General features: G+C 43.7%; 2 protein-coding genes across 2 annotated transcripts in view; both read left to right on the top strand.

Moving 5' to 3' along the window:
* LOC130300745 (uncharacterized) overlaps positions 1-7,351 on the top strand; it is a 93,870-nt gene extending 86,519 nt beyond the window's left edge. The window contains exon 8 of the mRNA XM_056551575.1: positions 6,263-7,351. Coding sequence (XP_056407550.1) covers positions 6,263-7,242 — 980 coding nt within the window. The 3' untranslated portion in view covers positions 7,243-7,351. The remainder of the gene's footprint in view (positions 1-6,262) is intronic.
* Positions 7,352-21,629: 14,278 nt separating this feature from the next.
* LOC130300591 (oocyte zinc finger protein XlCOF7.1-like) overlaps positions 21,630-26,312 on the top strand; it is a 110,775-nt gene continuing 106,092 nt past the window's right edge. The window contains exon 1 of the mRNA XM_056551561.1: positions 21,630-21,656. The gene's annotated coding sequence lies outside the window, so the exon portion shown is untranslated. The remainder of the gene's footprint in view (positions 21,657-26,312) is intronic.

Here is a 26,312-nt window from a genome sequence, read left to right as displayed (position 1 = left end):
CCACTAAATGCAGGGAACAGAATCTATTCAGTCAGCGGCAGCAACAATGTTTTGTGGAATTCTTTAAGCTCTGTGTCCTGTCTCTTTTCTGCTGTATGTTCCTCCATTCAGCCAAACCTGTGACTCAGTTATGGGAGATAACACATTTATAATATGGATGCAGAATACAGCTGGAATATAGACATGAAATATACCTATGTGCAGGACGTAAGGATCGCAGTGGAAAGGGGGTGTGACTGTGACCTGGTCTGCAGGTGGGCCTAAGTACTATATGTGGCAGTATTGAGGCGTAATACTGGGGGCAGTATGGGGGGCACAGAAGGGACCTAACTACTATATTGGGGCAATACAGATATGTAAAGTGGTGGGGATTGTGCTGGATAAAGGAACACAACATTTTTGTCAGCAGATTCTGCAGAGACAAGTTTTGACCAGGAAAAGTCTTCATGGCTGTCTGGGCCAGATAGAAAAGAGTCACTGGATGTATCTGTAATCACTTATATGGTCTGCAGAGCCCTAGTGTACAGCTAGTATGCTACCAAGACCAACATCTACAAGGAGTTTGTATGTTCTCCTCTTGTTTATGTGGGTTTCCTCCCACACTCCAAAGACATACTGATAGGTGAATTAGGAATTTAGATTGTGATCCCCAATGGGGACAGGGAGCAACCTGAGTGATAACAAACTGTGTACAGCGCTGCAGAATATGTGGGCGTTATATAAATAAAGGCGTTTTTATTCTGTACCCCCAATACTGATATTTTACCCCTTCTATACCCCACACTGACTCCATGTTTGACAATGCTATCCAGTGTACATCTTGGTCAATGTATACAATCCTTGAACAGCAGTTGGAGGGTGCATATTGTTGTGCAGGTTGTTCATTTGGAAGCCCAGATCCTGGATCCTGAGGAGCAACAGACAAGACTGAGATGTATTGACAACATGGAGAGGAGTCTGCTGGGTACTGAGCGGGCACTCTGTGGGGTAGAGGTGGGGAGGATAGTGGGATGGAGGTGCAGGACAGTCAGGCAGCTAGCTGGGTTATAGTTAGAAAACGGGGTAGAGGGAGAAGTGTCAGGGAGGCTAGTCCTGATCTTACACCCCAACAAATTTGCCCAGTTGGCTGATGAGGGGATGTTAGTTCAGAGTTAGCGATGCTGCAGCAAGTCACTGCCTCTGACCACCAGGGGGTGTCTGCTCCAGTAAAGATGGAAGGAGGAGTGCAGGGCAGGCCAGACAGGTACTGGTAGTGGGGGTCTCTATCATTAGGAGGACAGGTTGCTGGGAGGGGCTGGAGAAGACCCAGCAGTCATGGTATATATTGGCATTAATGACAAAGTAAGAGGTAGGTGGAGAGTCCTTAAAAATCATTTCAGGGACTTAGGCCGCAAGCTGAAGGAGAGGACCTCCAAGGTAATATTCTCTGAAATATTATTTGTACCATGAGCCTCACCAGAGAGGCAGCAGGAGATCAGGGAGGTAAACAAGTGGCTCAGAAGCTGTGTAGGAAGGAGGAGTTTGGGTTCATGGAGAACTTGGCTGACTTCTCTGTCGGATACAGGCTCTACCATAGGGACGGGCTGCACCTCAATGGGGAGGGGGCGCTGTGCTCGGGGAGAAGATGGCCAGAAGGGTGGAGGAGCGTAGCACTCTAGGTTTTGGCTTTTTTTTCCCCATATTGTGCACACTCACCATTACTATCCCTACAGCATAATTTATTTAATTCCAGCACAGCTGCATCCATGTGTTTCATTTTTTGTAACTGAGTCATGTAATCACCAGCCTGACCCACAGAAAATAACATTAATATGTCAGAGGTAGTGGTCAGTCCTAGATCAGCTAACTAAGTGAACTACAGGATGACCTCATCACATAGCAGATCTCTCCTGCTACCTCCCAGAACCCTCCCCTCCCAGCTCTCTGTATACTGCTGCTGCTATCTCTATGGGATCAGGATATATAGGAGTTATACACCCTCCCCCTTCCAGCTCTATCTGTATACTGCTGCTGCTGCTGTAACTATAGGATCAGAATGTATAGAAGTTACACACCTCCCCTCCCTGCTCCTGTCTGCTGCTGCTATGTCTGTGGGATCAGGGTATATAGTTGTTATTCAAGGCAGAAGAACAAACGATGATCCGGCACCAGATTTAAGATTTGCAGCTTTATTTTCTCCGTATCAAAATGAACAAACATCACACAGTAAAACCGACTCCCTCCACAGTCATACGCGCTCTTCCTCAGTGACGATGTGGGTCTAACAGGCAAGGATTCTTATTCGTACCTACACAGGTGAGGAATACTTAATTACCTCACCTCCGTTCAGGTTATTTATAGCTCCCTGTTAGATCTCACAACTGGGTAGAGACTTTGTATCTTTCAAAACACACATTTAGGTTAAAAAAGGAGGTGTTATAAAATAACAACACAGTATTCAACACCATATGCTTGGCAACACACAATTTTCTATCCATAATGTACAATGTTTGAATGTTTGAAAACAGAAGGTGGGGTCCGGAGCATGCATGGCTATCATGTGATGTGGTTTCCCTTTATACCAACATCCCATGGACGGTAGCCATGCATGCTTTGGACCACCACCTTAGCAATTATGGTGATTATACAGAAGAATTGTGTGAATTCATAAAAATGTCAGTTTGGTTTCTGATGTCTAGGAATTACTTTGTATTTGACCGGGAGTTCTATTTGCAGAAAAGCGGAGTCTCGATGGGGGCTAGACACTCCCCATCGTTAGCTAATTTAACAATGTCCTATTGGGGATCCCAGTTTATTTTTTCCAACACCAATCCTTACTGTGCGAACATACAGTGGTACGAGAGATTCATCGATGATCTTCTGTTAATTTGGGAGGGAGATGAATCTCTCGTGCCACTGTTTGCACAGTATATCAATCAAAATTCATATAGTTTAAAATTTACTCATTATATGGATAAAAGTAAAATAAAATTTTTGAACTTGGAATTAAGTAGTGTGGTTGGAGAAATCATTACAGTGGCCACACATCGTAAACCAATTTCAGGAAATACAGTTTTGAGGGCCAACAGTAATCATCCAACACATACAACAAAAGCCATTCCGGTAGGGGAATTAACCCGTCTTAAAAGAAATTGTTCCAACAATGAAATATATAACACACAGTCAAATCAGTTATTAGATAGACTGAAGGAAAGAGGGTATACTAATAAAATGTTAAACCGAGCAAAAAAAGTAGTATCCAACAAAAATAGAACAGATCTCATTCAGGGAAGAACGAATAAAAGGGAATTTGAAAATAAACCCACTTTAACTTTAACATATTCTCCCTATTTCAATAAAATAAAAAATGTAGTGTTACGGCATTTACATATATTAAAACAAGATGATATAGTATCCAAAATATTGGAAAAAGGGTGTCACAGTCTCAAAAAAAAGCGCACACACTAAAAAATAATTTGTCACCTAGTCTGGTAGAGGAGTCCCGTTCAGGTACAAATAAATGGCTCTCACAGAAGGGCTTTTATAAATGTGGACATAATATATGCCGCACTTGCAACTATGTTAAGGTGGTAAAGGAGTTTGAAAATGCGGAGGGCAGCAAGAAATATGCAATTAAAAACTACATGAATTGTAATAGCAAAAATGTAATTTACATGATCGAGTGCATACATTGCAAATTAAAATATATAGGTTATACTACCCGTAAATAAAAAATGCGTGCTCTAGAACATCTTAATGATGTGGGAGCTTTAAATAGAAATAAATCTGCTGCCTCCCTTCATTTCCAAACAGTACGTGGTGGCAATATATCAGGATTCAAAATATATGGTATTGAGTTGGTTAAACTGGACATAAGGCAAGGATGCATCAGAAAAAAGTTGGAACACAGGGAAGCCTTCTGGCAATTCACTCTTGGCACGCGTGCCCCGTTCGGCATGAATGTAAGACGTGAATTGTTGTTCCATTATTGATGTAAGGCAAACAAGGTGAAAGCCAGCTCACCCCGCCCCAGACAGTAGAGCGCGGATCCAGGCGCTGGACGGCACCAGCCAATAGGAAAATGAAGGAGATCGGATCCAGCTCAATGCAGGTAAAATCGGGTTTAATCCATAGGACAAGGAAGGAACAAGTAACGCGTTTCAAGCGCTGTAAGCGCTCTTAGTCATACAACAAATGCATGTTACAAGTCGGCTTAAATAGGCAGTGAGGTAATTGCGGCCAGCCACAGGTCATGTGACCGGCAGGAATTAACCCCTTACAGGTAAACAGGGGCAGTATAAAGACATAAGAAGTATACTTCAAGTATCAGGAAGGTGGATAAATACAAATACAATAGTAACTACATAAAAGAATAATGTCTGAAAATAATAAATGACCAATGTGTGGAGAAATGAGAGAAAAAGTGAGTGAACAGGCATAAGTTAATAAATGACATATTGAAAAGATATATGCTATCATGCACATCGGCTGTAAAGAAACCACATATGAGTTGACATCTAGGAAATGTGTCACCAGATAGGTCCTATGTAAAAGTGAACATAAGTATACGCGTGAATCAGTATTATTGATGTAACACGCATATCGGATAACTAAACAAGAATTTAACAATTGTACATTATGGATAGAAAATTGTGTGTTGCCAAGCATATGGTGTTGAATACAGTGTTGTTATTTTATAACACCTCCTTTTTTAACCTAAATGTGTGTTTTGAAAGATACAAAGTCTCTACCCAGTTGTGAGATCTAACGGGGAGCTATAAGTAACCTGAACGGAGGTGAGGTAATTAATTACCTCACCTGTGTAGGTACGAATAAGAATCCTTGCCTGTTAGACCCACAACGTCACTGAGGAAGAGCGCGCATGCGCTTGAAACGCGTATGACTGTGGAGGGAGTCGGTTTTACTGTGTGATGTTTGTTCATTTTGATACGGAGAAAATAAAGCTGCAAAATCTTAAATCTGGTGCCGGATCATCGTTTGTTCTTCTGCCTTGAATATCGGCACTTTGCCGAGTGTGGACCCGTGCACAGAAACTAGTGGAGGTGAGCTGTACAGAATTATTTCCTTGTCTGTTTATATAGTTGTTATACACCTCCCTAAATTTGTGTTCACATATCATTTTGCATTTTTTCAGTTTTTGCAATGGTGTTTTTTTTTTTTTTTTAAATCTTAGCAAAAATGTTGCTATTTACTTGTAACTTTTACAGCAATTTTATAAAATTACGACCAAAAGGCAGAAAAAAAGTGTAAAAAATGCAAATGAAATGTGAACATATCCTAAAGACTAAAAACACCTCAATTGTGATTATAGGTCAAACCACTTTCTCCTTATGGTAATATTTCTTTAAAAAGGCACTTTGAAAAAAATGCTTCAAAACTGCACATAATGTGAACCTGGCTTAACTCTAGCACCTACAACCTAATTAGACGACCAGGTGCAGTTATAAGACCCCGCCCCCTCTCTCTGCAAAGCCAGAGGCTTCATGGGAAATGTATCAGAAAATAATTTCTGTTCTAAAATAGGAATAAGGTACGGCTGAGAACCCATGCCTGCCACATCAGCTAAAACAGGTAAGCACAAGACATACACAAGAACATCTTCAATGTTCTCTAATAATAGCCTATGCTGCACTATATAAGTATAAAATAAATCCCATAGCGCTTTTTTTTAAAGGGATATTCCAGGATTTCTTTTCTTCAGCCTTTGATCCCATGATGTCTAGTTATAATCCTGTGTTATTTGCTTTTATTTCCTCTGTGCGTCATGCGGCCAGAGACATTATGTCATGAGTCACATGGTCACAGGGGGCGTAGTTATGCCGCAGTGGGTGGGTGGATAGCATTACTTCAGTAAATCCCATCCACCCTGCTATCCACCCACCCACTGTAGCATAGCCACGCCCCCTTGTGACCATGTGACTTTTAGGGTAGGGTCACACGTAACGGATCTGCAGCGTAATTTATAACCTTCAAAAGAAAAGGTGTCATTACAAAGTACAATTGGTTCACAAAGGACAAGTCCTCATATTAGTCTGTATATGAAAAAATAAGAGTTATGGAGGAAGAGTGGTGCAGTTGTCCATAGCAACCAATAACATTGCTTTCATTTTTCTCTTTCACAATCTGGTTGCCATGGGCAACTGCACCACTCTTCCTCTACTCAGGTTTTGATAAATCTCCCCATATGTCTCTTAAAAGTAAATTTCCTGGATCATTAAGGCGTTAAGATTATTGCTTAAAAATATGACTGTATTTTTCACAGATGACTGTACCAGGAGATCAGAGGAGAATCTTATATCTTCAGATTATAAAGCAGATGATGATATCACACAAGATACATATGAAGAACATTCCATTATCCCAGATACACCCTCAGCCCTTCACAGCCAAGATCTCTCATCTCATCCTGTTATACAAGTCCGACCTAAAGATTCATCTCAGTCTGTTAAACAAAATAAGGAAAAGCGATTTTCATGTTCAGAATGTGGGAAGTGTTTTACTCACAAATCAGTTTTTGTTAATCATCAAAGAATTCACACAGGAGAGAAACCATTTTCATGTTCAGAATGTGGAAAATGTTTTAGTCAGAATGCAAATTTTCTTAGACATCAAAGAATTCACACAGGAGAGAAGCCATTTTCATGTTCAGAATGTGGAAAATGTTTTACTCAGAAACCAGATTTTGTTGAACATCAAAGAATTCACACAGGAGAAAAGCTATTTTCATGTTCAGAATGTGGGAAATATTTTACTCACAAATCAGTTTTTGTTAATCATCAAAGAATTCACACAGGACAGAAGCCATTTTCCTGTTCAGAATGTGGAAAATGTTTTAGTCTGAATTCAAGTCTTCTTAAACATCAAAGAATTCACACAGGAGAGAAGCCATTTTCATGTTCAGAATGTGGAAAATGTTTTAGTCTGAATGGAAATCTTGTTGAACATCAAAAAATTCACACAGGAGAGAAGCCATTTCCATGTTCTGAATGTGAGAAGTGTTTTACTCAGAAAATAGATCTTGTTAAACATCAAAGAATTCACACAGGAGAGAAGCCATTTCCTTGTTCAGAATGTGGGAAGTGTTTTACTCAGAAAACAGATCTTGTTAAACATCAAAGAATTCACACAGGAGAGAAGCCATTTCCTTGTTCAGAATGTGGGAAATGTTTTTCAGTGAAATCACATCTTACCAGACATCTAAGAACTCACACAGGAGAGAGAACAATTCAGAGTAATAAATGATGCAGATAGCACATCTATATATTAACCATGTACATAGGATATCTGACATTTATACATATGTCATATACTGCATCTCCAAACTTGTTCCCAATTGTTAATAAAAGTTTTCTTTTAGAACGTAGTCACCGATCCAGCGATGTCATCACTATAGTTTACATGGTAGGAAAAGAGTGTGATATATGGTTGTGATATTCACTGCTCCTCATGGAGAAGACCCAACAGGCATAATCCATGGGGAGCTGCTACTGGAGACCCAAACACCTCAGAGAGAAGGGACTTATTCCAGTGATGAAGAATTCCAGGACATGACCAGATTAGAGACACAAAATCACTTCTATCTTCTGGCTTCTAGGACATTATTCTGATGGAAGAACTTTACACATTATAAAAAGTCCTATAGGTGTTGGGTAACATGTATAGACAATTATCCCAAGTAATATAAGTAATACAGTAACTCACCACTAGGGATGAAGGAGCTGAGCCACGGATTTAACCCCAATTTCGTGGTTGCAGTGACTCATAGAATTTCTGAACACTTCTAGGTTCAGCTTGCTTGTCCCAAGTAATGTGTGCGATAACATGAGGGATGGAGAACACATGGCGTTTTGGTGCCCAGAGGGAGCAGGAAGTACAGGGGCAGGGAAATGGCGTCAGGTTGACCAGCATTCCTTACAACTATCACATGATCACACCAGGCTTACGATGATTTGCTGGTTTATGTGTCAATCAGCTCCCAGGCAAATAGGAGACAGCCTTCATCTGTGGGTTCATCTCAGGGACCCCTCCCGTCCATTCCTGCAGAAGCCTCATCGTGCACTACAAATCACAGCCAGATTTTTTTCCAGGCAGAGTACAACTGAACAAAGCTGTGGGATGACCTGTATGATAGCAATACGTATTTAAGATGTCTGTGCTGCGTCTACAGTAATATAAACGCCTTACTTACATTTATAGGGTTTAAGCACACTCACAGTATATCTACCGGTTGTAAGCTAACAGCACAAGAAAAGTGCACACAAGTAACACGCATTAGCCCTCCAAAGCTCCTGTACGTCCATATTCTTGGTTTAATCAAACACACGTTATATTTCCCTAGTTGTACAGTAAAAAATACATAGCTGGTGAGCGGTGAGGCTGACATGCCACCAGACTCTGTTGAATGATGGGAGCAGTAGTACTATCGCTACAGTAGTCTCCCCAGCCGCCCACAGACTCCTGCAGAGGGGAAAATACTACTATCATGGAAACAAGTCTGTTCCATGATGAGAGTTGTAGCAGTACCACAGCAGTGCAGGAGTCCTGGATGGCTGAAAACAAACGACAAAACAAAACCATAAACCCCACCCACACAGAGCACCCACCCCCAAGTCCCGTGTCTTACCCTCGTAAAAGAGTAGGTATAATACTTCAAAATAGAAAAATAGTACAATATCTGTCTATAAGTTGCATATACATGATACAGTCAGAACACAAAAAGAAAGGAAAAAAGGGTCAGAAGAGCCACAATAGTAGAGAAAGGAGGGTCGCCACTGTAGAGAATCCACATAAAGTGCGGATGAGCACACTCAGAAAAGGTTACGAGAAAACATAGGGAGGGCTCCACACAGAAAGAGTCTTACAACTTTAGAACATAGTAATGTACCGGACAAACATAGGACCACAAGACATGCAGAACAAAAGCGACACAGAAAAGACAACAGAAAACAGGTAGGCAGGTTATCTCGCTCCCCCCCCCAACAACACTTCCATAGGGGTCCTCCGTAGATATATGGAAGGCAGACCCGGAGTGTCAATCCAGGATCCCCAAACAAGCTCCAATTTGTGCATGGCTTTCCCTTTAACCTCTTAAGGACACAGGGCGTAACTGTATGCCCTGCGCCCGATCCCGGTGTTTAAAACGGGGTCACGCCGTTACCCCGCATCACACCGGGTTAGTCCCGGCTGCAATTGATAGCTAGGACCCTGGGCTAACAGCGCGCGACACAGATCGTTGTGCCGCGCGCTATTAACCCTTCAGACGCGGTGATCAAAGTTGATCGGCGCGTCGAAAATGAAAGTTAAAGCTTCCTGGCAGCTCAGTCGGGCTGATCAGAACTATCGCGATAAAATCGCAATGTCCCGATCAACTAGGACGCGAGCGGAGTTCCCCTTACCTTGCTCCGTCGCGTCCGATCGGCGTTTGATTGCTCCAAGCCTGAGCTACAGGCTTGAGCATTCAACCCCCTATTACGCTGATCCATGCAAAGCTATGGCTTTGCAGGAATCAGGGTAAAAGATCAGTGTGTGCAGTGTTATAGCCCCCTATGGGAGCTATAACACTGCAAAAAAAAGTGGAAAAAAAAAAGTTAACAAAAGGTCATTTAACCCCTTCCCTAATCAAAGTTCGAATCACCCCCCTTTTCCCATAAAAAAATTAAACTGTGTAAATAAAAATAAACATATGTGGTATCGCCGCGTGCGTAAATGTCTGAACTATAAAAATAAATCGTTAACTAAACCGCACGGTCAGTGGCGTACGCGCAAAAAAATTCCAAAGTCCAAAATAGCGTATTTTGGGTCACTTTTTATATCATTAAAAAAAGAATAAAAAGCTATCAAAAAGTCCGATCAATGCAACAATGGTACTGATTAAAAACTTCAGAACACGGCGCAAAAAATGAGCCCTCATACCGGCCCATACGCAGAAAAATAAAAAAGTTATAGGGGTCAGAAGATGACTATTTTAAACGTATACATTTTCCTGCATGTAGTTATAATTTTTCAGAAGTATGACAATATCAAACCTATATAAGTAGGGTATCATTTTACCATATGGACCTACAGAATAAAGATAAGGTGTCATTTTTACCGAAAAATGCACTGCGTAGAAACGGAAGCCCCCAAAAGTTATAAAATTCTATTTTTTCTTCAAATTTGTCGCACAATGAAATTTTTTTCTGTTTCGCCGTGGATTTTTTGGGTAAAAATGACTAATGTCACTGCAAAGAATTGGTAGAATTGGTGGTGCAAAAAATAAACCATCATTTTTGTGGAATGGAATTTTATGTGTAAAATTGAAATTGAAAGAGTCCTTAAGGGATTAAGATATACACCCTTCTCCAACCTAATAATATGGTTCAATTTCGTAATGAGCTCGGATATAGTAGGTGGAGAGGCTCGCAGCCAATGTTGTGCAATCAACTTGCGAGCCTGATATAGAATTCTACTGGTACCAATGTATTAGCCACCATCCTCATCCAAACCATCTATGTACCCCAAAGTACACAAGGCAGACAAATGAAACGGACAACCAAATACTCTCCAGAGCAACTGTCCCACATCAGCCAAAAATTGTGTTAGAGAAGTACAGTCCCACATCATATGAAGTAAATGGGCATCAGACATGGAGCATCTGGGGCAACAGGAATCTGGGCGTACCCCAATTCTATGTAAAAATGCTGGGTTGCGACACACCCGATGGAGCAGAAAAATTTGAAATACCCGGTGGGCCTCCGACACCGCAAGGCGCGGGGTCATAGTCAAAATCTGTGCCCATTGTTTATCTGACAGAGGACCCACGTCCGCTTCCCATCTTTCCTTGACATGCAGGGAATAAGCCTTATGCTAAGAAAATAACAGTTCCCTATATAACTTGAATATCACTCCTTTAGTAGAAACCCAAGTGAATAAGTTGTTCACCACTGTTGAGGAACCGATAAGGCACCTGCTCGTGACTGCACATCCAGTGCATGCTGTAGCTGCAGATAATGAAAGAAGGAGTGTGGTAAATCAAATTCCTCCTGCAGCTGAGCAAATGACTTCAGTACCGGTCCATCATACAATTGGAAGAATAAGAGAGAAGATACAACAGAGAAGAATAAAAGTAGAAAGGAAGTCTGGGGGGCGTGTCTGTGCCGCCAACAGATAGAGAGGAGTTACACCACCGATACGTTGTGAGATCAGAGCCCCTGTACGTCCCATGGTATCCAACCGTGCCCAACCCTTCAGGTGCTGGACATGTGATGCAACCATGGGTTAGGGACAGATAAAACACCCGCCCTCCTTACTACGTTGTAACGTTTCAAGGCGGATCCTAGCTAATTTGCCATTCCAAATAAGTTCTCGAAATAAGGACTGAATCCTATGAAAATATTTAATGGGAATCCAGGTAGGAGTGTTATGCAGAATATACAAAAACTGGGGCATGAGAACCATTTTAGTTAAGTTACACCTGCCTATTATAGATAAGGGAAGCTTGCGCCAATTAGTCACCTTTTGGGAACTACGACCTAACAGTGGCACTAGATTGAGAGGAACATAATCAGAGGCAGAAGCCGTAACATACACACCCAAATATTTAAACCTAGAAACTATGGGAGGCCCAACCCTAGCAATTATAGGCACCGGAGGGAGAGGATCCAGGGGAAGTAGAGTGGACTTATCCCAGTTAATAGCCAGGTCCGAATAACTGCCAAAGGATTCAATAAGACTAATTAAAGGAGGTAGCATAAAGGAGCATGTCATCCGCATAAAGAGCAATAAGCTCTCCTAATGTCCTGTAACAAAAGCCTCGGATATCGGGGGAGGCTCTAACCAGTGCCGATAATGGCTCTATAACAATAAATAAAAAGGGGGACAAAGGGCATCCCTGGGGAGTGCCACACCCCAATGGGAAGGAACGGGACAACAGGCCATTAGCTCTAATTCTAGCACAAGGGGCAGCGTATAACAATTGAACCCAATATAAAAATACCGGTCCAAATCCCATGTGGCGCATAACACTCCACAGGAAGTTGCATTCGACACTTTCAAAAGCTTTGGCAGCATCAAGGGAAAGCACAGCCCTAGAGGAAGCATCATCAGGGTGCAGCTGTAGATTTAAATAAAGCCTCCTAATGTTATCAGCGGTGGACTTCTCTGGCATGAATCTTGTCTGATCCCCATGAATCAAAGTAGTGATCACCTTCAGCAATCTATTGGCCAAAACCTTAGCTAGTAATTTAACATCTGAACACAATAGAGAAATCGGCCTAAAGGAACCCGCAGATAGCGGGTCTTTACCCCGCTTCAAGAGCAGCACTATGATAGCCTCCAACATAGATCCTGGTAGTCCCGCTCCCTCAGCCGCCACCCGCCACACCTCCAGCAAGTTGGGTGGCAACACCTCTCGGTATTGTTTGAGATATTCATTAGGTAGGCCATCAACTCCCAGAGACTTCTCAGAAGGCAACGTTCCCAATGCCACCTCCAATTCCTCAACTGTAATAGGCTCATCAAACTCTCTGACTCTCAGGCTCGTCAATCTCTCTGAGTCTGTGACAAGGCCGGGAGTGAAATACCAGCTACAAACCGATCAATATCGGCAGAGCAGTATGTCAATTTAGAGGAATAGGTCTCCTCATAAAAGGAGACTAGAGTAGTCAAAATAGTTTGATCATCCTGGATCAGCACCCCGGTACTATCACAGAGACAAGGAATACATGTTGAACCAGATTGGCCTTAATGGTATGAGCAAACAGGCGAACTGTACTCTCACCACTTGTAAGTAATGTTGTTGTTGAAAAAAGCGCTTATTGTCCGCCAACAGTAACAAATGTGCGTCCAATAAGGTTTGCGTAGACTGCCAGTTCTCTATTTAGGACAGAGGGGTCTTCGAGGAACTTACGCTCCACTAGGAGCACCTGTCGCTGTAGGGAGGTCTGAATAGCCCTATTCTTTGATTTACAAGTCAAGATATCTCTAATAAAGACACCTCGGACATACACCTTTAGGGAATCCCAAACAGTACACATGGAAGCGTTCCCCACATTAATCTCAAGGAAGGCAACGATATCAGATTGAATAGTGGTACCCACCGCGGGAACCTGAAGCCAAAAAGGGTTCAAGCACCACAGAGAGCCTTGCAGCCTGGGATGGGGATCAGGAATATAGCGTATAAGGATTGGAGAATGATCAGAGAGGGTACGGGGAAGATATTCCACCGATCCAACTAAGAGAAGAAGCAAATTGTTGCCTAGCACAAAATCAATTTGCAAGAGCGTACCATGAGAACTGGAGTAGAAAGAAAATTGTAAGCCAGTAGGATGTCGCCACCTCCACAAATCAACCCACCCCGCCTCCTCTAAAAACCAAGTTAATCCCGTAGCCCCAGTGGTTCCAGACCACCCTCCAGCAGGAAACCTATCTATGGCTGGGTCTAACACATTATTGAGATCCCCCGTCACCAGGAGCGGAGCATCAGGCAGAGAAGAAATTAGGAAAACCACTCTTTGCAAGGCATCGCCCGAGTACGGGGGAGGAATATACAAAGCAACTATCACACGATTAAACGTGCCATAGAGACACACAAACCTGCCCTCAGGGTCAATCAAACTGGAAATACATGTAAAGAGAATGCTACTATGGATAAGAACACTGATAGCCCTAGCATGTGAGGAGAAGGTGGCGTGGAACGTATGACTGAACCATGGTTTGTTCAACAAATGTGTAGTATCAGCAGTCAGAAGTCTCAGAAAGACACAGTATGGCAGGCTGATATGGCTTGAGTGCCTTAAGAACTGCTAGACGCTTAGTAGGGTCATTTAGACCCCGTACGTTCCATGCCACCACAGTAAGGTGATTAGCCATAACACCACCAAAAGAAAATAAATGACAACCAGAGGAGATAAATGCTTAAAACAGTCAAAAGGTAGAGAACAGAACCAGGCAGTTCAGCATAAGAACCAGGAGGAAGCCATGATAGTACAAAAAGGCACAGAACAGGAGCAACAACACTGAGCACAGTCTGCAGTAACATAAAAAAAGATAGGAATCAAAGTACAAAAGAAAAAGGGCAGAGACAAATATGAACGGACAGACACAGAGACCAAACACACATTGAGAGAAGGCAGCAGTGCACAAAAAATCAGGAGGGAAGACACGGTACCACATGAACATCCCAGACAAACAACAAACCAAACAATCGCAACAGCAGAGGGCAAACAAACAGCCCATGTAGATTGAGCAGGTAGCATAGGGAGCAAATAGGTCACAATTTCAACATTTCTCGCCCAGGGCTGAGCATAGAAGAACATAAGAAAATAAAAGGGATATTTGGCAACGACATAGGGTACCTAAAGCCAAAAAAAAAGATTATAGCCAGCAAAAACAATGAGAATGGCAATAAACAAAAAATACCATGAGATTGTATGAGGACACACTCACAGTGCCAAACCAGAAACGGGTCAGTGTGCAATCTTCAAGATATCCAAGAACGCCCCCTCAACCAGGAGGCCTATAGAGCAGTCAAGAAAAGACCTCAAGGTCCAGCACGTCTGATCTGGGCCTCATGTCCATCCAGCCACTCCGCAGCCGCCATGGAAGTATCAAACATATGGGTAGTTCCTAGAGCAACTACGCGGAGGCGTGCAGGGTAAAGCATAGAGTACATGAAATTCAGTGAACACAGGCGACGTTTGACATCAGTGAACTTAGCATGCCTTTTCTGAACTTCTGCTGAAAAATCTGGAAAAATGGTGACACAATGACCATCAATAGCAAGAGAGTCAATATCCCTGGCCTTGCATAAGATAACGTCCCGGTCTTTATAATGGAGAATCCGGATAAGAACGGCTCTGGGCGGAGCCCCAGGTGGAAGAGGGCAGGCGCGCTCTACAGCAAATAGAGGGGTCAGAGTATCCCAGCCAAAGGTATTAAAGGGGTACTCCGGCGCTTAGACATCTTATCCCCTCTCCAAAGAATAGGGGATAAGATGCCTGATCGCGGGGGTCCCGCCGCTGTGGACCCCCGTGATCTTGCACGCCGCACCGCTTTAAAATCAGTCCCTGGAGCGTGTTCGCTCCAGGTCTGATTACTGTCGATCACGGGCCTGGAGCGTTGTGACGTCAAGGCTCCTCCCCCCTCAATGCAAGCCTATGGGAGGGGGTGTGCCAGCTGTCACGCCCCCTCCCATAGGCTTGCATTGAGGGGGCGGAGCATGACGTCACAACGCTCCGGCTCCGTGATCAACAGTAATCAGACCCGGAGTGAACACGCTCCGGGGACTGATTTTAACGGGGTGCGGCGTGAAAGATCACGGGGGTCCCCAGCGGGGGACCCCCGTGATCAGGCATCTTATCCCCTATCCTTTGGAAAGGGGATAAGATGTCTTAAGCGCCAGAGTACCCCTTTAATGTCCTCACGTAAACCACCTAGCAGTAGATTAACATCTGCATTGCCCTTAAATACGGCTGGGAACACATTCTTCAAAGTGGGACAAGGAGGAGGATGCAGTAGCAGGCACATGTACACTGTCCACACCAGCAGAGGAGGGGTTAATATGTACAGGAGAGTAGGGAGCAGTGGTATGGAGCTCCAGGAGGGAAGCAGCTGAAGTAGGTGAGGGCAAGGGGGGAATGGTAGAGGAGTCCCCAGGGATAGCAAGCTGCACTCCAGTACTGACAGGGTTAATGGATGATTTCTGTGCAGCAGCAGGCATCCCAGACCCATTACTCACTGTGGGCACCTGAATCGCCAGGGGATCCACTCCTGCAGCCGCCCAGTCAGTCCCTTCTCCGTGCGCAGCGCTCCAGGGGCTCCCCGGCACTGTCCCCAGCATATCAGCTGGCGCTGCTGTAACACGTAAGTGCTCTGTTACCATAGCTAGGCAAGATGGCGCCGGGCCACCCCGCACCTCCGTCTCCCCGCCGTCCAGCGGCCCCAGGGTCTTCTTGTTCTTTTTGCGCCCGGCCATTGTGATTGCTGCAGGCTCCAGGCACCCTCAGGACACAGCAGGTGGGTGCACAGGAAGGGAAAACTGCCAAATCCCAGGATAAATGAGAGGATATTAGCGGAGCCCTGCGCTGGTGCGTCCTCTCACATGCCACGCTAAGCCATGCCCCCAAATTCTACATCTTTTTACCATCTGCAGAATTCTGCACCGAACCAATGCGGATATAGAATTCATGCAGATGTGCGGAATTTACATCGTGTGAACACGGCCTAAGTCTTCTGAGATAATGACCCCTAAATCCCTTTCCCCAGACACTGAGGTCAGGACTGTATCACATATTCTATATTCTACCTGAGGGTTATTACCCCCCATTATCTTGCACTTCTCCACATTAAATATCAGTGTCCAGAGTTCTGACCATTCCTCTAGATTATATCAATCCTTTCCCATTTGTCGTATCCCTCCAGGAACATTAACCCTGTTACAAATCTTTGTATCATCTGCAAAAAGAACAATACTGAACCCCCGAGACCTTCTGTAATATCACGAATAAGAATATTACACAATGGGCCCCAGTACAGATCCCTGAGGGCCCCACTGGTAACAAGACCTTGCTCTGAATATTCTCCATTGACTACAACCCTCGATACAATACAATATGGAGTCCAAGCCCAAAGACTTCTATGTGAACAGTGTCAGAAGCCTTAACCTGGGATCAGTGGAGGAGGAGGGAAGTATAAGCTACTTCCACCAACCAATCCTGGAAAGAGAGTCTACTCCTGTCAGTCTCTGGGATTTGGCGTATTGCCGCTCCGAGCAGGCACATCTAAAGGCACCACGTAGCGGCCCTTAAGCAGAGGATCCGCAGCGTAAAATACGCAGTGGATCCACCCGAGGGGACGTTTAGTCTTTATAAGAGAAAGGACTTTTTGTATATTAAAAAATAAATATTTTTTTTTAATTTTATTTAAACTTTTTTGAAAAGGGGGTTGATAAAAAAATTTTTTATTGGGAAGGGGTTAATTAACAGTTATTTTTTACAATTTTTTTTTGCACTCTTTCAGTCCCCACAGGACTATTACATGCAATCTGTAGATTGCATACACTCATTATTGCTATGCCATAGCATAGATCAGTGTTATCGGTGCTCCTTTAATAATGGCTGGCAGCAGTAAAGGAGTGACGATTGGTCACACGGAGCAGGGTAAGGAACCTCTGGCTGATTTCACGTGGTGATCCCAATCAGCATCCCTGAGCTAACCGGCGATTAACTTCAGGACTTTTAGACGCCGCGATCAACTTTGAGGGGTTATTGCGGGTCCCGGCTATGACACAAGCTCAGCTGATAAGTGCACTGCATAGCTAAGGGAGTGGAGGGTGCAGGCGGCTTACCACACCTTCATGATACCTGCCGGCGGGGACATCCCTACAGCTCTACTGTGTACACATACAGCTCAGCTACATGTACATTACACATATACAGCTCTACTGTGTACACATACAGCTCAGCTACATGCACATTACACATATACAGCTCTACTGTGTACACATACAACTCAGCTACATGTACATTACACATATACAGCTCTACTGTGTACACATACAGCTCAGCTACATGTACATTACACATATACAGCTCTACTGTGTACACATACAGCTCAGCTACATGTACATTACACATATACAGCTCTACTGTGTACACATACAGCTCAGCTACATGCACATTACACACATACAGCTCTACTGTGTACACATACAGCTCAGCTACATGTACATTACACACATACAGCTCTACTGTGTACACATACAGCTCAGCTACATGTACATTACACATATACAGCTCTACTGTGTACACATACAGCTCAGCTACATGCACATTACACATATACAGCTCTACTGTGTACACATACAGCTCAGCTACATGCACATTACATATATACAGCTCTACTGTGTACACATACAGCTCAGCTACATGTACATTACACATATACAGCTCTACTGTGTACACATACAGCTCAGCTACATGTACATTACACATATACAGCTCTACTGTGTACACATACAGCTCAGCTACATGCACATTACACATATACAGCTCTACTGTGTACACATACAGCTCAGCTACATGTACATTACACACATACAGCTCAGCTACATGTACATTACACATATACAGCTCTACTGTGTACACATACAGCTCAGCTACATGTACATTACACATATACAGCTCTACTGTGTACACATACAGCTCAGCTACATGTACATTACACACAGCTCTGCTGTGTACACATACAGCTCAGCTACATGTACATTACACACATACAGCTCTACTGTGTACACATACAGCTCAGCTACATGTACATTACACATATACAGCTCTACTGTGTACACATACAGCTCAGCTACATGTACATTACACACATACAGCTCTACTGTGTACACATACAGCTCAGCTACATGTACATTACACATATACAGCTCTACTGTGTACACATACAGCTCAGCTACAGGTACATTACACATATACAGCTCTACTGTGTACACATACAGCTCAGCTACAGGTACATTACACATATACAGCTCTACTGTGTACACATACAGCTCAGCTACAGGTACATTACACATATACAGCTCTGCTGTGTACACATACAGCTCAGCTACATGTACATTACACATATACAGCTCTGCTGTGTACACATACAGCTCAGCTACATGTACATTACACATATACCGCTCTACTGTGTACACATACAGCTCAGCTACATGTACATTACACATATACAGCTCTACTGTGTACACATACAGCTCAGCTACATGTACATTACACATATACAGCTCTACTGTGTACACATACAGCTCAGCTACATGTACATTACACATATACAGCTCTACTGTGTACACATACAGCTCAGCTACATGTACATTACACATATACAGCTCTACTGTGTACACATACAGCTCAGCTACATGCACATTACACATATACAGCTCTACTGTGTACACATACAGCTCAGCTACATGCACATTACACATATACAGCTCTACTGTGTACACATACAGCTCAGCTACATGCACATTACACATATACAGCTCTACTGTGTACACATACAGCTCAGCTACATGTACATTACACATATACAGCTCTACTGTGTACACATACAGCTCAGCTACATGTACATTACACATATACAGCTCTACTGTGTACACATACAGCTCAGCTACATGCACATTACACATATACAGCTCTACTGTGTACACATACAGCTCAGCTACATGTACATTACACATATACAGCTCTACTGTGTACACATACAGCTCAGCTACATGTACATTACACATATACAGCTCTACTGTGTACACATACAGCTCAGCTACATGCACATTACACATATACAGCTCTACTGTGTACACATACAGCTCAGCTACATGCACATTACACATATACAGCTCTACTGTGTACACATACAGCTCAGCTACATGTACATTACACATATACAGCACTACTGTGTACACATACAGCTCAGCTACATGTACATTACACATATACAGCACTACTGTGTACACATACAGCTCAGCTACATGCACATTACACATATACAGCTCTACTGTGTACACATACAGCTCAGCTACATGCACATTACACATATACAGCTCTACTGTGTACACATACAGCTCAGCTACATGTACATTACACATATACAGCTCTACTGTGTACACATACAGCTCAGCTACATGTACATTACACATATACAGCTCTACTGTGTACACATACAGCTCAGCTACATGTACATTACACATATACAGCTCTACTGTGTACACATACAGCTCAGCTACATGTACATTACACATATACAGCTCTACTGTGTACACATACAGCTCAGCTACATGTACATTACACATATACAGCTCTACTGTGTACACATACAGCTCAGCTACATGTACATTACACATATACAGCTCTACTGTGTACACATACAGCTCAGCTACATGCACATTACACATATACAGCTCTACTGTGTACACATACAGCTCAGCTACATGCACATTACACATATACAGCTCTACTGTGTACACATACAGCTCAGCTACATGTACATTACACATATACAGCTCTACTGTGTACACATACAGCTCAGCTACATGTACATTACACATATACAGCTCTACTGTGTACACATACAGCTCAGCTACATGTACATTACACATATACAGCTCTACTGTGTACACATACAGCTCAGCTACAGGTACATTACACATATACAGCTCTACTGTGTACACATACAGCTCAGCTACAGGTACATTACACATATACAGCTCTACTGTGTACACATACAGCTCAGCTACAGGTACATTACACATATACAGCTCTGCTGTGTACACATACAGCTCAGCTACATGTACATTACACATATACAGCTCTGCTGTGTACACATACAGCTCAGCTACATGTACATTACACATATACCGCTCTACTGTGTACACATACAGCTCAGCTACATGTACATTACACATATACAGCTCTACTGTGTACACATACAGCTCAGCTACATGTACATTACACATATACAGCTCTACTGTGTACACATACAGCTCAGCTACATGTACATTACACATATACAGCTCTACTGTGTACACATACAGCTCAGCTACATGTACATTACACATATACAGCTCTACTGTGTACACATACAGCTCAGCTACATGCACATTACACATATACAGCTCTACTGTGTACACATACAGCTCAGCTACATGCACATTACACATATACAGCTCTACTGTGTACACATACAGCTCAGCTACATGCACATTACACATATACAGCTCTACTGTGTACACATACAGCTCAGCTACATGTACATTACACATATACAGCTCTACTGTGTACACATACAGCTCAGCTACATGTACATTACACATATACAGCTCTACTGTGTACACATACAGCTCAGCTACATGCACATTACACATATACAGCTCTACTGTGTACACATACAGCTCAGCTACATGTACATTACACATATACAGCTCTACTGTGTACACATACAGCTCAGCTACATGTACATTACACATATACAGCTCTACTGTGTACACATACAGCTCAGCTACATGCACATTACACATATACAGCTCTACTGTGTACACATACAGCTCAGCTACATGCACATTACACATATACAGCTCTACTGTGTACACATACAGCTCAGCTACATGTACATTACACATATACAGCACTACTGTGTACACATACAGCTCAGCTACATGTACATTACACATATACAGCACTACTGTGTACACATACAGCTCAGCTACATGCACATTACACATATACAGCTCTACTGTGTACACATACAGCTCAGCTACATGCACATTACACATATACAGCTCTACTGTGTACACATACAGCTCAGCTACATGTACATTACACATATACAGCTCTACTGTGTACACATACAGCTCAGCTACATGTACATTACACATATACAGCTCTACTGTGTACACATACAGCTCAGCTACATGTACATTACACATATACAGCTCTACTGTGTACACATACAGCTCAGCTACATGTACATTACACATATACAGCATATGAGTCCTGCATACACTGAGCAGATGAGCCTAGAGCAGCAGCCCCTGATCATGTGACTCCTCCTCCTCCATGTGACTGATCACATGACGGTGACATCATCGCAGGTCCTGTAAGCACACGGCTCCTGTACAGGTATGTTGACAGCTATCTATTTGTGAGTTAATATGTATTCAAAGAAACATTATGCTGGGACATTATACAGTAATGGAGGGGTCTGGTGATGACTGGAGAGGTGACACTGCTGGGACATTATACAGTAATGGAGGGGTCTGGTGATGACTGGAGAGGTGACACTGCTGGGACATTATACAGTAATGGAGGGGTCTGGTGATGACTGGAGAGGTGACCCTGCCGGGAATGCTGGGACATTATACAGTAATGGAGGGGTCTGGTGATGACTGGAGAGGTGACACTGCTGGGACATTATACAGTAATGGAGGGGTCTGGTGATGACTGGAGAGGTGACACTGCTGGGAATGCTGGGACATTATACAGTAATGGAGGGGTCTGGTGATGACTGGAGAGGTGACACTGCTGGGAATGCTGGGACATTATACAGTAATGGAGGGGTCTGGTGATGACTGGAGAGGTGACACTGCTGGGACATTATGCAGTAATGGAGGGGTCTGGTGATGACTGGAGAGGTGACACTGCTGGGAATGCTGGGACATTATACAGTAATGGAGGGGTCTGGTGATGACTGGATAGGTGACACTGCTGGGACATTATACAGTAATGGAGGGGTCTGGTGATGACTGGAGAGGTGACACTGCTGGGACATTATACAGTAATGGAGGGGTCTGGTGATGACTGGAGAGGTGACACTGCTGGGACATTATACAGTAATGGAGGGGTCTGGTGATGACTGGAGAGGTGACACTGCTGGGAATGCTGGGACATTATACAGTAATGGAGGGGTCTGGTGATGACTGGAGAGGTGACCCTGCTGGGACATTATACAGTAATGGAGGGGTCTGGTGATGACTGGAGAGGTGACACTGCTGGGACATTATACAGTAATGGAGGGGTCTGGTGATGACTGGAGATGTGACACTGCTGGGACATTATACAGTAATGGAGGGGTCTGGTGATGACTGGAGAGGTGACACTGCTGTGAATATATATGTATGTATATATTACTATGAGAAAGCTGCCGTAAAGCCTTATCTATATAGTCGACCCTGTTCATAACGACAGTGACCCTCCCCCCCTCTCCTTGCACTGTCATTATGAACAGTGTCGACTATATAAACTAGGCTTGACGGCAGCTTTCTCATAGTAATCTGGGTTGTGGAAATTTTCTAAAAAAAAAAATACTTGTCCACGGGACTAAAACAGAGCAAAATCTACTTCTCCCTCATGACGATCCACTTATCCGGGCCAATTTTCGCTTTTACACTCTCGCTTTTTCCTCCTCGTCTCATGATAGCCATAACTACCTAGTATAATGATACCTTTTAATTTTTCAATAACATATTCTCTGAAACAAGAAAAAAAAAATACATATATATATATATATATATATATATATATATATTTGGTCGGTGCTCAATAGCGTAGCGTACCTACCTATTACCTTACCAGAATAACATACAATAACTTCTTGGCAGTCAGAGTTATGACATGTACTGCCGCGTAAGGGTGCACCTGAAATTAGAGGGCAAAACTCCATAGATTTAATTCAAAAGTGCTTTATTGATACACAACACAAACATTACATAGCTAATTGTTGAAATGCCTGGCTCATTTCAGCTTTGGGGTTGGTTATATACCTCATGTAGGTATTCGACTTCCAGCGCCCTAACTTCTTAATAACGTGTGCGGGAACCCATAGCGGCACCAATACGGAGTGAGTGACCGGATATGACGGTGGGATCACTGCCCAAAGCCTTAACTAATGTACGAATGTGACTGACAGATAATGCTGTGGTGAGGGCGGCCCCTCTTAATAACAACAACGGTTGGTCATCGTCAGAACCTGAACGGGATGACATCAGAGTCCGCATTGTTTTAACCGGGCACCATTTATGCAACGTGGAAAAATATTGTATCATGACAACCTGACCTGGCATAGAGGTCTTAGTGCTCTGCAACCTCAGCTCGTAACGATCAGTGACCCAACTGAGCTGCTGGCATGCAAATCACGGACTTTTGACTGACCTGCACGTGAATTCCCCCGGCTTGTGGAACCCATAATTTCCTAAGAACAGCGCGGCTTTCAAGGTCATACTATTCTGATGGCCAAAATGGTAGCCTATCTAATGCATTGGCTAACTTTCTAAACAAGACCGCCTACAAGGGCTGCCACTTGGAAGCTTTGCAAATCTCATTCTTCTGGACACCCTTCAAAGCTGCTCTAATAGGATAAGAAGAGAACACTGAGGGCTTGTCCGGGAATGCCAAAGATAAATGGTGTTGTATGGCCGAGAGATATAGCTTGATAGTGTTATAAGCCAAGTGCAATGAAGAGTGGCAAAACCCTATGAAAGCCAATAGAAAAGAGGTGGTGTGTGGAATGGTATCACAGTATAGAGAACAAAATCTTTTGTAGGAATTCCAAGCTGTAGTGTACGCCCTCTGTGTGCTGGGGGGACAAAGATTTGTTGATGAGGCTTTTAGCAACCAGTAAAGGAGCATTTAGTCCAGGATCAACTGCTGAAAGGGAGGTACTGGAAACCCTGAGTGGTCGGCTTCGGGTATCACCTGGAACAAAAGCGGCAAGTTATTTCTGGAAAGCGCATCTGCAGTAGAGTTCCTAACACCCTGAATGTGAGAGCTGGTGAAATGAAAATTGTACTGACCTCCTAGCCAAGGACATAATGACAGATGACTTGGACCTGCCCTTTAACAGAATGTCAACGGTAGCTGCATTATCAGATACGAACATGACAGATTTTTTGTGCCATAGATAGCCCCAAACCCTAGCTGCGGCCACAAATGGGTACAGTTCGAACAAGGCTGAGCTAGACCTAAAGCCTGGCAACTGACTTAATTCCGAGGGCCAAGCATCGGCCAACCACTTATTTCCCCAGATGGCAGCAAAACCCTCTGAAGAGGAAGCATCTGAGAATACCTGGAATAAAAAAACGAGATCCCTGTTCCAGCCTGACAAAAACGAGTCCCACATCAGGAGGTCGGCTCTAGCCTGGCTGTCCAACAAGACCACGTCGTTCTAGCCAGGCACTGAGGTCATTAAATTTAACAGTCTGGACACGAAGGACCTGCCCTGAGGAATGATATTCATTGCGAAGTTCAGCATGCCGAGGAGCGACTGAAGCTCCACCTTGGTAACCCTGAGGGACTGTAAAACTCCATGTATGGTGTTTCTAAGGCGAGACGAATCTGGAGGAAGCCTGTTTTCCATGGCCTGGGAGTCTAAGACTATTCCTAGGAATGTGAGGGACTTACTGGGACCTTCTACTTTACTACTGGAGACCTGAACTGCCAACTGATCAAACGTAGCTAACAACACCTTGAGATCTCTAGGCCGTGCGTCCTTGTGCTCAATGAACAAAAAGTCATCCAAGTAGTGTATAACATGTGTACACACAAGCCCGTGTTCTAATATCCAGTGTAGAGCCTGGGCAAATCTGTTGAATAACCAGGGGCTACTACCGAACCAAACGTCAGTTTCACAGCTAAATAATATTTATCCCGCTATTTCAAGCCGTACCACTTCCACAAGTCTGGGTGAATAGGAAGGAGTTTAAAGGCGTCTGAAATATCCGCTTTGGATAACCACGCCTTGCCCCCTATACTGAGAATCACAGCTATTGCTTCGTCTATAGAGGCATACTTGAGTGTTAATTCCTCGGCTGGAATGAGTGAATTTAAACTAGGCATGGAGGACGAGTAAGGCGCAGACAAATCGTAGATTAAGCGTGAAGCACACGGCGCAGACATGAAGCAGCCTGCACTGGTTGTAGTTGCAGGTTGCGAAGTTAAAGTTGTTGCAGATCTGGGATTTACCCAGATACTTGATGAATCTCCCCAATTTATCAGTGAGGCAGGCCCTAGGGCTTTTAGACTGCGGAGCGGATGTGGAAGTCCCTGGAACTACGTCATCGGGAGCATTAACGCTGCTGCACCAGTCCGTGGTGTGTGCAATAGATTGGCACCGTGCACACACAGGGGCTTTGTGGACTGCAAAATGATTGCAGAAGATTTCCGTGTTGACTAAGGCCCAGTTCACAGAATAGTTGAACTGAGCCAGGGCAGCTGCCGCCTTGGCTGAGAACGATTGATGATTGTCGTAGAAGGAATGCCCCCCATACTTATGCGACAGCTCTGTGACCTTATACAAATACATATCTAGCTCTTCCCTCCTCTCAGTTTTAACGGAGCAGATGATATCCCTGTAAATGGCGAAAGCCATACTGAATTCTGCCAGGGACAACTTGCGCCTAAGTCTTCCGTCCTTAAGTATTACCGAGACCTCCCCACATGCTATGGTCTTATTTTCAATTACGTCATGGGTTGCGATAAGAAGAAATGCCAGATTGACATCCTTACCATCAAGGATGTCCTTCTTGAGATTTGCCGGGATGAAATGTGCCGGGGCGACATTAGAGATGATGGTATTGAGACCCACAGATGTAAGTGAAACCTGCAGTTGCGAGGAAGGAACAATAGGTGCAGGTGGAGAAGCTACCCGATGCTCTAAATTCTCCAATCTGGAAGAGAGGGAATTGATGAGGGAGTGGAGTTGAGTGATGGAGGTGTTCAGAGTCTGCATAGAGACTTCCCCTGAGCTACTGCCTGCCTGGTCACTGGGGCCTGCCTGTTCTG

Source organism: Hyla sarda, chromosome 1 (assembly GCF_029499605.1).
Source record: "Hyla sarda isolate aHylSar1 chromosome 1, aHylSar1.hap1, whole genome shotgun sequence".
In the NCBI taxonomy this organism is placed as follows: Eukaryota; Metazoa; Chordata; class Amphibia; order Anura; family Hylidae; genus Hyla; species Hyla sarda.
Note: the sequence above shows the minus strand (reverse complement) of the source record. Positions and strands in the feature narration are given on the sequence as shown.